The sequence below is a fragment of the Melospiza melodia genome, chromosome 23 (assembly GCF_035770615.1).
Source record: "Melospiza melodia melodia isolate bMelMel2 chromosome 23, bMelMel2.pri, whole genome shotgun sequence".
Lineage (NCBI taxonomy): Eukaryota > Metazoa > Chordata > Aves > Passeriformes > Passerellidae > Melospiza > Melospiza melodia.
The window spans coordinates 12,535,811-12,550,403 of record NC_086216.1 but is presented as its reverse complement, the minus strand read 5'-3'; the positions used below and the strand labels follow the sequence as shown (position 1 = coordinate 12,550,403).

General features: G+C 48.7%; 1 protein-coding gene across 1 annotated transcript; it reads right to left on the bottom strand.

The window, feature by feature from the left end:
• Nucleotides 1-207: 207 nt before the first annotated feature.
• Nucleotides 208-13,731, bottom strand: GMCL1 (germ cell-less 1, spermatogenesis associated). Its single transcript, XM_063175090.1, has 14 exons — nucleotides 13,556-13,731; nucleotides 12,794-12,917; nucleotides 11,340-11,436; nucleotides 10,776-10,873; nucleotides 10,192-10,304; nucleotides 9,661-9,726; nucleotides 9,402-9,486; nucleotides 9,139-9,229; nucleotides 8,743-8,883; nucleotides 6,776-6,845; nucleotides 3,572-3,647; nucleotides 2,719-2,864; nucleotides 2,495-2,582; nucleotides 208-1,471 (listed from the first exon to the last, which is right to left on the bottom strand). The coding sequence occupies exons 1-14, from the start codon at nucleotides 13,729-13,731 to the stop codon at nucleotides 1,343-1,345; spliced, it is 1,500 nt and encodes a 499-aa protein (XP_063031160.1). The 3' UTR covers nucleotides 208-1,342.
• Nucleotides 13,732-14,593: the final 862 nt, after the last annotated feature.

Here is a 14,593-nt window from a genome sequence, read left to right as displayed (position 1 = left end):
AAGGAGTGGGTACTTCTAATTAAAACCAGAGCTAAGTATCTAAATACAGGTAATTCTATAAATAAATTGGATACTGCAGCAGCTGAACAGCTGAAAATGCTTCTGCTCTCTGCTGCCAAAGCTGTGACACAACACAAGATCACACTGAGGTGCTGAACCCAGCACAAAAAGCTACTCCCAGCAGGAAAGGACACACATGGACAAATATCCCACTTGAAATCATTTACTGACACGTTGCCATGTTTTTCTATCTTGCTCAGCATATTTTTACCCTTGTTATAAAGTACAAATGGTTTTATATTTTTCTGACATTAAAAAAATAGGCATTAACGAGGCAAAAATTCCCAGTTTGAATCAAAAAATCCTGCTGTAAGAATTGAAAATTGTAAGAGACAAACATAAAACCCAGCAAAGACTGAACAGAGTGTACCATGACACGACTCATCCATCACACCAAGTGGAGAGGAATCTCTTGTTCCCAGCTCTGCCTTTGGATCCTGTGACCTTGCTGAATTGATGTGAAGTTGGTGTTACACATACAACTCAAAAGGCACTGGAAAGTCACAAGTTCCTGAGCTAACATGGGATGTATTCCCAAGGTAACAGCTACAACAAGCCACAGAAAATGTTTAAAAACTGGTATTTGGTTTGTGTGAGTAGAGTCAGCACTCAGCAGAACTCCAGCTGAGAGCTGCTGCTGACACAACTCAAGTAATGGTGAGGACATTGGAGTACTCACTGTACATGGAAAAAGAATTCATTTATGAACATCCTTATTAGTAAATTAACCTGCTAAAAGACAGAATTATTGGCTGCAGTGTTAAGAGCAAGACCAAGAATGAAACGTGTGTTTGTGTGAGCTGCAAAAAAAGGGTTAAACCCATCAGGTGGGAAAGGCTGTGCAGTTAAATAACCAAAGTTGAGATGCCACATTTACAGACATTATTTGGCCCTAAGAGAAAAGGACCAGGAAAAAAGCAAAATATGGATCTGGTATTTACAGATCAGTTATTTAAAAACCCAACAAATAATACAACCAAACCCCACACTAACAAAACCCACACAACCTACAATGTGTGCTCAGAGTCCAAGAGGTCATTTCCTAAGTTGTGAATCTACACAATTTCCCTATTTCCAGTTTGGCTCAGTTTTCACCCAGAAAAGCCCAAGTGTGACAACACTTCTCACACACGGAATGGTTCCTGCCTGACGCAGAACAGAAATAAAATTATAAAAAAATAAAAAGATGACTGGTTTTGGCCTACCTAATGTCAGAGCTGCATAGGAGAGCACTAAGGCCAGGGCTGTGCCACAGTGTAAGGCCTGTCCAGCCAGGCAGGGCTCAGCATTCCAGGTGATCCAGCTGGGCCTCGCTGTCTGCCCTCTTCTCTGGGGAGGTGTACAGGAAGTTGCAGCAGATGTACAGGGGGAAGGTCAGGAGTCTGCTGTCCAAATTCATCACGATCTGCTCCTGCAGCACACAGGATATTTGTGGGGTGAGGGGACCAGAAAGCACAACGCTGACACAGCGCTCACTCTGCACAGCTCAATGGCTGCAGGCTAAAATCAGAATATAAACATAAAGCAAAGACAGCTCCCCTTCACCTCGAGTCTATAACACTGACACATTCTCAGCCTGCCCACAGCTCCTAGCAGCACAGGGAACAGCCACAGGAAATGCTGGAGCACATTTCCCCTCCAACATGCTGGGGAGGAAGGGACAGTTCTCAAACTTGGGAGATTTCACAGGCCAGGCATTCCACAACAGAAAGCAAACTTCAGTTTGTGGGCTGGAATTTTTTTGGTTCCACTCTAGGAACTGGTTTTGGGGAAGCAAAGTTGAAACTTCAACCTCGTGAGGATGCAAAACAACTGAAACTTCAAAACTGAAACTTCACCCTCCAGTGAGGATGGCACTGACAAGGAAAGGTTTTCTGTGTTCTCACCACCTTTGTATCACTGCTGGCTGGGATTTGAGAAACTTGATTAGCAAGTCCCACACATGCCCCACTACATCCTGCTGTCAGCAATGGGTGGAAAAGGGCACTTGCTCTAAGAAAACTCCACTCCTCTCTGGGGCTTTCTTCAGTTTACTTAACAGAGTAATAAATCCAACCCTTAAACAAGATGCAGACATCCTTTTAACTCCTCGGTTTATGAGAGTCTTCACATTCTGGATTTGCCTCTAAATGAGCAGTCTGATGGCCAGATTATGCAGAGGGTGATGCCAGCAGTGCTGAAGAGCAGCAGACAGCAGCACCACAGGCACTCATTTCACTAATATGGGAACTAATTTCACATTATCAACACTCGCACTACCCTACTCTAGATCCACTTCACAAATTAGCCTAATTACCCACTACCTCTAACAGGAATGCCTGAGATTCCACATCAGCAACGCCAACAGGAGCAGCAACTCCCCTTCAAAAGCACCGGTGACTTCTGAGCGTTTTTTTCATGCCTTGAGCTGCAGCAGCCCAGCCCACAGACACACCTGGTCCTTCTCCAGAGTGAGGATCTGATAGCCCGTGGTCCTGCTGCAGATCATCTTCCCGCTGCAGTCGAACGAGGCCAGGCGCAACCTGGGGGCAGCACAGGGGGGAGACCACCTCAGCCTCCGCGATTTCGGGTACTCGTGAGGAGGAGGCAGGGTGGGGAGTGTGCTGTGACAGCGCCAGCAGGGCTGGCAGCAGGGAGGGAGCGGGCCCAGGGCTGCACCTGAAGGCGATGCTGCGGCGCGGCTGCAGGCTGACGGAGCCGCTGCACGGCTGGTTCAGCGTGTTGCGCTTGAAGATGATGTAGCGGTTGGTGTAGGTCACCAGCAGGTCCAGGCCGAAGTTAAAGCCAGTCCAGCGCCAGCAGTACTGCAGGACAGAGGGGACACACAGGGGACACACAGGGGGGACACACACACAGCCTGAGGGTGCGCTGTGACACGCAGCAGCAGGGCCACCCCAGCTCCGAGCGGTCACTCCTGAGCTGCTCGGGGGGCTCAGGGATCCCTGCCAGCACCTGCCCGGGACACACAACTCGGTGGGGACAGCTGGACACTGCAGGGGACTGTGTGACAGCAGCTGAGGGTCAGCTGCCTCCCAGAGAGGCAGGACACACGTCACAGCAGCGGGTATCACATACCAGCTCTGGGTAATGGGGCTGATCTGTGAGCCCCAGCCATGCCCTGAGCACCCTTGGGTTATGCGACCTCAACGGGAAAAATGAATGTTCTCAGCTCATTTCACAAGACCTGTTACCTAAAGTCACTGAGGGGCCCTGGCTCTGAATGTTACACATTTTATCTACAGAACTTCCTTCTCCAGCTGATAAGTGATCAGAGCTCTGTTTAACTGCCTGCACTAACAGTTTTCCCAGTCTTGCAGCACAAGAGCACAATGAAACTCCAGTTCCTTGCTCCTTGCAGAGACATGGCTTCCATCTCTCTGGGGAGGAAAAAATGGTGTCTTTCTCCATGACACCTTTTGATACAGTTTGCCAATGAGGACTTAGATGATTTGGAAATGCCTGACTTGTCTCAGCCACGCCAGCCCTGCAGCTTGCCACGTGCCACACTTACATCACCATCCTTGGCCAGCTTGCGACCACACCTCATGCTGTTTCCTTCCAGTTCCTCCTTATTGATTTCTTGAGGCCTGAAAAAAACCCAAACCAGCATCTTTAAGGACACTTCAACAGCTTTGTGTGATACCTTAATGTGGGGAAGATGAACAGACTGGGGTAAGCTTGTCTGACCACGCAATGATGGAATACCCTGAGGTGGAAGGGACTCTCAACTGACCCTTAGAGCAGAGGCATGACAGGATGAGCTCCCAGAGCCTCTTCCATCCCAAACTGTCCCATCAACTACAAAACTGCAATATAAACCAGGCTGTGACACCTCAGTTAGGGCAGGACTTCTACAAAAGAACTTTTCCAGATAAAATAATAGCCCTTGCAATGCAATGCATTCTCCCAGCCTTGTAAAAACCCAAGTGTTTTTTAAACACAGCAGGCTGACTTCTCAGACACAACCAGAGACAAGTGGTGGGGCACAGCTGCAGGGCTCTGCACAACAGCAGTGCTATGAAGCAGCAGCCACGAGACACTGGGAGAGGTTTCTCAAGGGGCTGGTTATGCAACTTGACTAAAAAAAAACCCACTTCCCCTCAGTGCTCATAAAAAAACCCCACTTCCCCTCAGTGTCAAGAAATGAGAGCTCCTGAGATGCAGAGCCCTGGGCTGTGTCATCCCACACCAAGATCAGCTCCTCTCACCCAACACCCCCCATGTCCAGCACGTACAACAGCCTTGCAGAGCCAGCACGAGTGAGATCAGCCCTGATTTTCCACAGTTGTGTTACTCACTTTGCTTCTCTCACCACGACAGCACTAACCCAACACCCACTGCCAGGAAGTGTCCAAGTCACAGCAGGCTGAGGGCTGGCAGTGAACTTTATTAATCCCGGTGACATCAATCCCCACAGCCTCAAGTGCAAACCCACGGGACCCAGCAGTGCCCTTCAAGCCAGAAGAGATGCAGCCTCTGTTCTCCTCCTGCTGCTCACTCCACAGCAACTCACAGCTAAATCTTTTGTAAGCTCAGCCCAGGTCTCTTGTCTCGTGTCTGTAAAACCCAGTCCTGGGAGGTGAAATGCTCAGAGAACAGGTTATGCATACAACTCATCACACTTCAACAAATTCACCCAGGAACCTCCCGTGCGCCTTTCCACATCTTCCAGCTGAACTGGTTCTGCGGCTGACCTAAATGCAGTAATGGTGATAAAGGATTTATTTCTGTTTAATTAGTGACAAATTTCACAAACATTAGTCCATAATGCTCAGACTGACATTAACATTCCCCTCTCCATGCCTCGAGCAGCCTCAGACAATGCAGAACTCCAGCTTGAACCACTTCCACCAGCTGCCACACAGGGAACAGTGGAGCCATTCTGCCTCCTTCTTGCATACTGCCAAAGAGACTGCTAAGAGCAGAAGTGATTCCAGCCCCAGACTTGAAGGATCTGTCTGGCTTCTGCCACAAAACACATGTTTAATTTAAAAAAAAAAGTGATCCACTTGAACACAAGTAAACCCTGAGCAGCTACAGTTCAAAGCTACAAACTAACTGCTAACACTAAAAAATTCTCCAATTCTGAAGAGTGAATAAGATGTTTAATCCTTTTAAATGCAAACTCAAAGCAAAAAGGAAACACTTTCTTCTCCTCTCCCTAAAGCCACATCACAGTTTCCAGGCAGTGCCATTTCCATGCTGCCAGTGCTGCAAGAAGCAGGTGCAATTATGCCCTGCACCAGGTGGGTTATGGAAATAGAGCCTGACTTCAGCTCTGAGGAGTCAGATTCACGTCCTGCTCTGATTCCTACGTCTGCCTCCTTACCCCTGAGGGAAAACATGTGTTTGATGCTGACACGGGCAGGAGGTGTGAGAGGAAGAGCAGCAGAGCTGGATAAACCATGGGCTTATAAAACCTGAATTCTTTTCCTGCAGCTACACGTTGGTCAAATGGCCAAAACATTTGCACTAACACAAAAGAACAGCTGCATGTCTGCCCTTCTGAGGCTGAGACCTTTGCTTTTCACTGCCTTAAAAGAAATAAGCAGCCCATACTACAAAAGAGAAGACTAAACAAGCAAGAAAAAATGTGGAGAAATACTCTGCCCATTCCAAAAGCCATTGAAATCCTCAGCTGTAGCTGAATTTTGAAATCGCTGTTTTCCAAGCTGGATGACCCCCATCATCCTCACTCTGTGGGAACTCCCTTTCCCAGAAGCATGTGTATGTAGTGGCTGGCAACTCCAATGCTCCCACTGCACTCAACTACCAAAACACATCAAAATTAGCAAATACTGCCTCTGCTGACTCACTTTCCTGAGAACCCTGTCTCCCCACGAGCCAGGAGGTGACACTGCTCTCAGACACAGCCACAGCAGCACTGCAAAACCCTTCCCACGAGAGCAGCACCAGAACCAGGGCACAGCCACCCAAAATTCACCTGCAGGAGCTGAATGTGAGAGCCACAATGCTGCACCTTGCCTCCACCACTTCCCAAAGCACTGCTGCCTCAGAGAACAACTTTCTAAAGATCCTGGCTGTTGTTCAGACCAGACTCTGGGGCTTTTTGAAGCTCCTGTTACAGCCCAACACGTCCCTGCCCACAGTGTCACCTGCTGGGTGACAGGACAAAGGAGCAAGTCAGCCTGCTGGGTTTGGGGAGGTAACAGGCATTCTGCAGCTGCCTGACTTGGCATTTTTTTCTCCTCAAAGCACTCCAGGAGCCAGCAGAGCAGACAAAGGCAGCACCAACTCCCCCAGCTACATTTTGCCATAGTTTTGGTGTTAAATCCAGGACCTGGCTCACTGCAGCACGGCCAAGAGCAAGCACAAGGAAGAGGAACAGTCTGATGGCCAAAGCATGCTTAAAATGGAAGGCTCAGAAATTCCCCCTCTCACAGCCTCAGCACAGATTTCCAGGTGAAGTGCCAGTGAGAAGCATTAACCCACATGAAGCAAAGTACAGAACTCGTGTCCCCCACCCAGCATTTCCCTCTGGTCCCATCAGATCAGTGTTCCAGAGTTCTGCTGGTTGAGGGAGGGGGGACCAGCCAGCCCAGGGGAACTGAGAGCTACAGAGATCAACAGTTCAAAAGCACTGAAGTATGCTTCCCCCCTCCTTTTAATGTAAACTCCAAATAATTCATGTCAAAATTTCCATGACAGGAAGGTTTCTAACATAAGAGAGAAATAAAGCCTGTAATATACCTACCCAATATCATTGTCCTGTTCTGCTCTGAGCATGGCAAACCACTGCTGTTTGTAAACAGAGGACAGCCATTCTAAAATTAAAAAAAAAAAAAAAAAAAAAAAAAAGAAAAAAAGGCTTGGTGTTGTCTTTGGAGCTGGGAATGGGGATGGTCATGTACATTAGAAATAGAGAAATACAATTAGATATAAATAATAAAGTTACACTTATGAACAAGTGTGTGCACCCCACCCCCTGTAACTCCCTGTGCTCTCCAGCCCCAGCACAGGGGTAAGGATAAACACCCACAGCTAAGAGCAGCCACTCCAGACTGTGCTCATCTCCTCCAACACCCACTGCTGCCACAAGTGATGCAACTCCACACGTTTTCTCAGCACACACAGCCCTGCTCAGCCAAGGAGCTTGTTAGCAAGCTCTGGGGAGAAGGTGCTGTGCTCTGAACCCCCAGGGGAACTCTATTCAAGCTGAAGAAGAAGAAAACACAATCAAGGGATAAAAGAAAACAGGGACTTAACACAAATATGGTAAAACAAACACAAGTTGTACCCTGCTAAGAATAAACATAAATCATGTCTTCCTTGGAGAACACACAAAGATTTTACTGGCTGTGTTAATTTAATGTTGCAACCAAGAGATAAAACAGAACAAAACTCAGCGGTTTGCCAGGCAGTTACACAAAAGGGATCCCAGCATCACAGGGTGTAAGAAGTTCTTAGTCAAGATAACAAATGGGGCAAGGGGCAAGGTCAGAAATGAGAATCACCTCTGGGAAATGGGCTGGGTGAGAGAACAGGGAGAGCCAACGTGACCAAACCAACCCAGGAAACTGGTGAATGGGACAGAAGGGAGGAGAGGCCAGATCATGGATGGAAAATTCAAACCAGCCTTTGTCCCACTGACTCTAGAGTGAAAGTACAGACTGTGATAGGAGCAAACTGGGCATCAACCAAAGTACAACTGCAAATAAAAAATGAATTAAGGAAACCTACACAGGCAAGGAGCAGAGAATGGATGTGCTAGAAGGGAAGGAAGAAATATCAGGAGGGAGAGCGTCTTCTCTGTTTGTGCATTGCAGGTATCTATTTCCTACCTCACATTTCAGCTGCTGCTTTATGAAGAGGGAAAGCACAGCTGAGGAAATGTTCACAAGCCACCAATAAAACAGAACAACAAACACTGTGCTCACACAGACACATTATGTATTCCTGCCTCTTGCACCTTTTCTGCACAAACATCAGACTGCTGTGAACTCCTAACACAGAATTTCAGTTCTCCCCTCCAGGACCTACACACCAGAGTATAAAAATAAATAAATAATCACAGTAGTACTTTCAACTACTCAGTGTGATTTGCTTCTCTACCTCCTTGAGAACAATTTCATCTGGAATAACCTTCCAGCAGAGCACAAACTACCCAGCAAAGGCCCTGCCTGCAGCCTCTCAGGTACAAAGCATCCCCTCACATAGTGAATGCTGGCAGCCACCAGCCTGCTCCAAAGTGCAGCCCAGGAGTTATCTCAGCCTCCTTGTAAAGGAAGAGCCAAAGTTCTGATCTCAACACAGCTGCACCCTGGCATGGAGAGATTACAGGGGCAGGCGAGCACCAAACTGAGACAGCACTTCCCAGCACAGAGATCCTCCTGCAGGCAGCACGTGCCCTGTGCCCCCTTTCCTTACATCACAGGCCCTTTGTCCCCTCTCTGTGTCACCACAGTGCCACCCTGTGTCCCCTTTCCTTACATCACAGGCCTGTGTCCCCTTTCCTGCACCACAGTGCCACCCAGCTGCCTGTGTCCCCTCTCTGTGTCACCACAGTGCCACCCAGCTGCCCTGTGCTCCTGCCCCCTCCCCAGCTCTGTCCCTCCTGGGACATGCCCAGCCCCTCCGTGTCTCTCTCCCCTGGGCTGAAGGAACCCAAGGCAGGAGTGGAGGTGAGGCCCCAGCTGTGCCAGCCCTCCCTCCCTGCCTCACCTGAGGGCAGCAGGGCGTCCCTCTCCACGATCCTGGCCGAGGCCAGGTCACTGATGATGTACTGCAGCCTCAGGTGAGCGAACACAGGCACGAAGGCACTGCCCTGCGCCGACTCCAGGAAGGCAACGTCGCCCCCAAACTCTGCAACACAGCGCCCACACCGTGGTTTGCACCCCCAAGTCCTTCCTACACCCTGTTCATACTGCAGGCTTTACTTATTGGTTAGAAAAAGTTATTATTGGTTAGAGAAAGTTATTATTGGTTAGAGAAAGTTATTATTGGTTAGAGAAAGTTATTATTGGTGTTTAACGGCTTTGATTTTATTAGGGTTATTGAGTGGCTTTTGGCATGAAAATGGAGAATTGTTGGTGTTCAAGGGCTGGCAGCTCCTCCTACCTCTCCTGCGCTCAGCAAACCAGGCATCAGCTTCAGAAAGCACCTGCTTGAAAGAGCCATTCCAAGAAGGCACGAGCTGAAGGAACATCCACTGGGCAAAACAAAGAAACTCCAGTGAGTCAGCTGACGTTTCAGCTAAGAAATCTGCATGCTAATAAGAGACATTTCCACAGTGCACTCATTTCTATAAAAGTTCTGCTATTCTATTAAATACTTCCAGTCAATCCCACAAAGGCTCACTGCACTGAGCCCCAGGCAAGCACCTTTTTGAGAGCAGTGTACACATCCATCTCCACCTGCAGCACAAACAGGTTGGAGGAGCTGATCAGCTGCTTCATGAGGTTTATGCTGGAAAAAATCAATTGTAACAGGTCAGTGAGACACAAAAGAGAAAAAGGAGAAGGGGAGGCAGGGAACAAGCAACCAGCAATGCCCAGAAAGTGATCTGCAGTGGGCTCCAGCCTTGGGCAGGGACTGTCCTGCATCCCTGCTGCCCCAATAAGGGAAGTGCAGCCCCAGTACCTGAGCTCCTTGAAGAGTCCAACACTCTGGTGAGTCATCAGATTGTTCAAGAGCCACTCAAGGCACCTGCATGGAAAGCAAGGAGTTAGGGCCTCTGCTTGTTCCTTCTCTGTGTCAACATTGCTGTAACAGCTGCTCCCTCAGCAAATTCGCAGACAGCACTGAGCTGGGTGGGATTGTGGATCTGCAGGAGGGCACAAGGGTTCTGCAGAAGGAGCTGGACAGACTCAATCAATTCAGATTAGGCACTTGATGTTTTTTTCCCTGTTTGGGAGGTCAGGCATTGGAATAGAGTCCCACCTCCACCCTGGAGGTGTGAATCTGCCTCTGGATTATGTGGTTTAGTGGTTTCAGTGGAAGTGCTGGGTGGGTGGTTGGACTGGATGATCTTATGGATCTCTTCCAACTTTGATGTTCTAAGATTCTATTCCAAAAAAATATTGAAACAATTAACCTGGTCATTATGCTACTGTGTGTAAATCCAGTGCTAATTAGCAATGTCCAAAGCAGTTTGGAGACAGCAATTCTTACTTTTTCTTCACGGAGTCCAGCCCATATGTCCCTGCAGAATTGTAATAACCACACACAGTTTGGGCAGTGATGGTTTCCTTCATTGTTTCACCACATTGCTGGATTAAGCCATCCTGCAGGGAGGAAAAAGCACACAGACATTCTGAGTGTTCACTTCCCAACAGGAAATGTCAGACACCGTCCTGTTCACATAGATTTTCATGCCTGAGCCATCCCCCAAGTCCCACAGTGACTGGTGCTACATTGTTCAAACCACTTAAACATCATTCCTCAGAAACACAGACGTTCCTAAAGAACATTTCCCATGAAAGAAAAGGGTACTGAATGCCCTCAGGGTAGAGAGCGAGCTCCAAAACCTATTTAATCTACTTGTAGATATCACTCACAAATCACTTAATCTCACACCTCAACCTTAGTCACAGCATTTTCCAATAAACCCACTGCTTTGTGTTTGGCTTTTTCCCCATTTAGCTGAAAAGCTGATTCATTCCTCTGGGCGCAAACGGCCTCGTGGGCGAGGGTGCCCTGAACTGCTGCGTTCCTTTCAGGTAAGGACAGAAGGAATTGTGGCATTTCTGACTCACCAGCTGCAGCATGCAGGCTGCGGCCAGCAGGGCCACCACGCGGCTGGGGTTGATCAGCACATCGTCTCTGTAGAGCGAGCCAAAGGCCACCTGCAGGGCTGCACAGGGAACACAGTCACAGGGAGGCACTAAACACAACCCTAAAGTCCCTAAACACAACCTAAACATGACCTAAACACGACCTTAAAGTCCCTAAACACAACCAAACCCCTCGCTGCACGCCTTCTCTGTGTCATTCTTTCCTATTCTATTCTTAGCTAGCTTTCTGGTGAAATGCTTTCTTCTATTCTTTTAGTACAGTTTTAATGTAATATATATAATGAAATAATAAATCAAGCCTTCTGAAACACGGAGTCAGATCCTCATCTCCTCCCTCACCCTCAGACCCCTGTGAACACGGTCACATTACTGAGCTCCCAGGATTTAAACAAACTCTCCAGCACCCCTGACAGCGGAAAAACTGCACAAAGAGAAGCTGAACCTCATGAGCCTTCTCTGAACATCACCAGGTTTAACTTAAGCTCTCCCTTCAGGGTTCTGTTAAAATGAAAGGCTCCCACTTACCTTCTACATCAATATTTTGATCAGGAATCTCCAGCTCTATGACATTCATGCTGGATTCTTTCCAAGAGCCACTGAACATACTGGAAAAGTAGCCTGACTGTATGAAGGAAGAGAGAAAAAGAACTCAACCAAGAGATTTCATCCCACTTCAAACTGCCAAAAGCAGCACCAACACGGTTAATATTTCCCTTTATGCAGAACAAAATAGATCAAGGGAGCTTTCACAAGCTAAAACATTCTGACAGACTCGAGGGGCTGACTCTAGCTGCTGTTTCTGACACTCAAAATGCCTACAGGAAAGTTTGGGCTACGTGTGTGTAACCAGAGTAAGGAAAGAGTTTGAAAAGGCCAGAAAAGCTACATAAGCTCTTTTTCCCACAAGCCACAACACCAGTGGGGACAGAATTAGTCCAAAAACGAAGTCCTTAAGGTTACTGGCAAACAACAAATCCTGCAGGCATTAGGGAATGCCAGTTAGGGGTGGAAAAAAAAAAAAAAGGCATGCAAGACATACAAATTACTGTACAAGGCTGCAGCCTCATACCAAGGACACAGACACACACACCATTTACGGCAATATACCTTTTATTATTAAGTGAAAAGCACATAAAACTAGAATTTGAGGTTTCCATCCAAAGGAAGGGAAAGATAATGCTCTACTAGGGTTCCTGATTTTCCTTCCCAGCAGCAGATGTGCCCATTATGAGATGCTATCAATGAAGTTTACCTGAGAGATCAAAAAAATAAAGTCTATTTGTACAGCACCGCATTCCCTGACCAAATGGAAAGCAATCCCCTCGCTGGGACCACACAAGCATTTGCTGAAGCTGCTCTGGAATTCGGGCACTGACACAGCAACAGCCACCAAAAAAACTCAGAATTGGCTTTTCCTGTCACTTGTGGCACCAGAGAAAGCGCAGCCAGGCGTGGAGCACCTCCCTGTGCCGCAGTGTCACAGCCCTGCTCTGGCTGCCACTGCAGCTCCTGTCCAGGTACGGCACCTGAGGGCTTCACACCAACCCCTGCAAGACACGGGCACAAGGGAATTTGGTGTTTGAGGGCACAGCACAGACAACAAAGCCACCAGCACCTCTGAGCTCCCACAACACAGACACAAAGGACTCCACCTCAACACCAGCCCAACAGGAAATGTGTGTGGAAGCAGCATCCTTTCTGGGCCATGCACCAAGATTAGGAATAAAAAAGAAATTAAACAACATAATTAAGCAGTATGAGAAGCAAAAGATTTTTGAAATATGAACCTAAAGCTCTGCTTCCCAACAGGAACTCCTGTCGCTAACAGGAGCTGGTTAACTGTTAACATCTACAAAAAGAGTTAAACTCCTAAATGTAAAGTGGAAAAAATAAAAGATTACCAGTCATACTTCAGAGTTCTCAGACATCCTTTTATTAAAAACACAGTTCCTACTGGGAGCTAGAAAGGAGCCACTTACCTGACACAAATAAATCTTGTGCAAGTTCCACTCCTCTCCCAGTGCACAAATTTTGATATCACTGTTCTCCCCATTCAAAAACAGAGTCTGATAAATATACTTCGACGTGCTTTTCAACTTTTTCCTGGCAAAAACAAAACAGCAGACCACGGACAGTGAGACACACCCCTCGAGACCGTCCCGTTACAGCAGCTACAGTCGCTCCCACGCGCTCCGGGGCGGGCGCTGCCCAGCCCGGGACGGCCGCCGCGTTACCCGAGCCCGCCGGGGCCTTCCCCGACCCGGGCAGCCCCTTGAGGCCTCACCCACCCCGATACCTCTCCCCGGCGGGCTCTGAGGGGAGGCCGAGCCGGGACCTGCGGTGTCTCCTTGGAGCTGCGCGCGGGCCCGGCCCTGCATCCTCCTGGGCCGGCCATGCATGCCCTCAGCCCGGCCCCGCATCCCCTCGGCCCGGTGCTGGATGCCCCCGGCCGCTCGGCCCGGCCCCGCATCCCCCCCGGACCCCCTCAGCCCGGCCCCGCATCCCCTCGGCCCGGTCCGGCCCTGCATCCTCCTGGGCCGGCCATGCATGCCCTCAGCCCGGCCCCGCATCCCCTCGGCCCGGTGCTGGATGCCCCCGGCCGCTCGGCCCGGCCCCGCATCCCCCCCGGACGCCCTCAGCCCGGCCCCGCATCCCCTCGGCCCGGTGCTGGATGCCCCCGGCCGCTCGGCCCGGCCCCGCATCCCCCCCGGACGCCCTCAGCCCGGCGCCGTCGCTCGGACCTGCGGCCGCGGAGGTGCAGCAGCCGCTCCTCCCGCTCGGCCTCGCCGTCGCTGTCGCTGTCGCCGGTTCCCTCGGCGCCGCCGCGCTTCCTCTTGCCGCCCTTGCCCGCGGCCGCCGCCTCGCCCCGCGGCAGCCCGGCCTTCCGCCGCAGCACGCGGCTGCCCAGCGAGCCCATGGCCGCTCCGCCGCCTCATGGGGCCGCGGCGCAGCGGGGCCGGAGCGGCGGCGGCGCCTCAGCAGCCCCGGCCGGAGCGGCGGCCGCGGCCCCGCAGCTCCGCGGGCCCGCAGCTCCGCGCCTGCGCGGGCGGGCGCTGCTCCTGCGCCGCCTGCCGTGCGAGCGAGACCGCCCCCGGTCGGTTATTTATTTATTTATCTATCAATTTATTTATTTATTTATTTATATATACATAACCTGTATATACATATATCGATATAGAGGTAATTATTAAGAAATAGAAATATATATATTTAAGAAATATATTAGGAAATATATATATATATTTCTTATATGTGTTTATATATATAATATTAATATATAATATATAATATGTAATATAATATATATAATTTATTATATTATATATTTTTATAGTATATGTAGTATCTATATATTTGAGAATAAAGCACTACATATATCTATATCTATATCTATATCTATATCTATATCTATATCTATATCTATATCTATATCTATATCTATATCATCTATATCTATATCTATATCTATATCTATATCATCTCTATCTCTATCTCTATCTCTAGCTCTATATCTAGCTTTATTCTTAAATTACTCCTATCCAGCGTTTAGCAAAGTTCCCATAAGCTGATTTAGTAGAAAGCTTGGGAGCCTCACTGAAACTTACTGAAACTTACTGAAACTTACTGAAACTTACTGAAATTTACTGAAACTTACTGAAACTTATAAAAAACTTACTGAAACTTACTAAAACTTACTAAAACATAAACGAACTCTGATGTAGTTCAATGAACGAAGCCTGGGAGAGAAACCTGTTGTTGAGGCTGGACATCTGGAATGT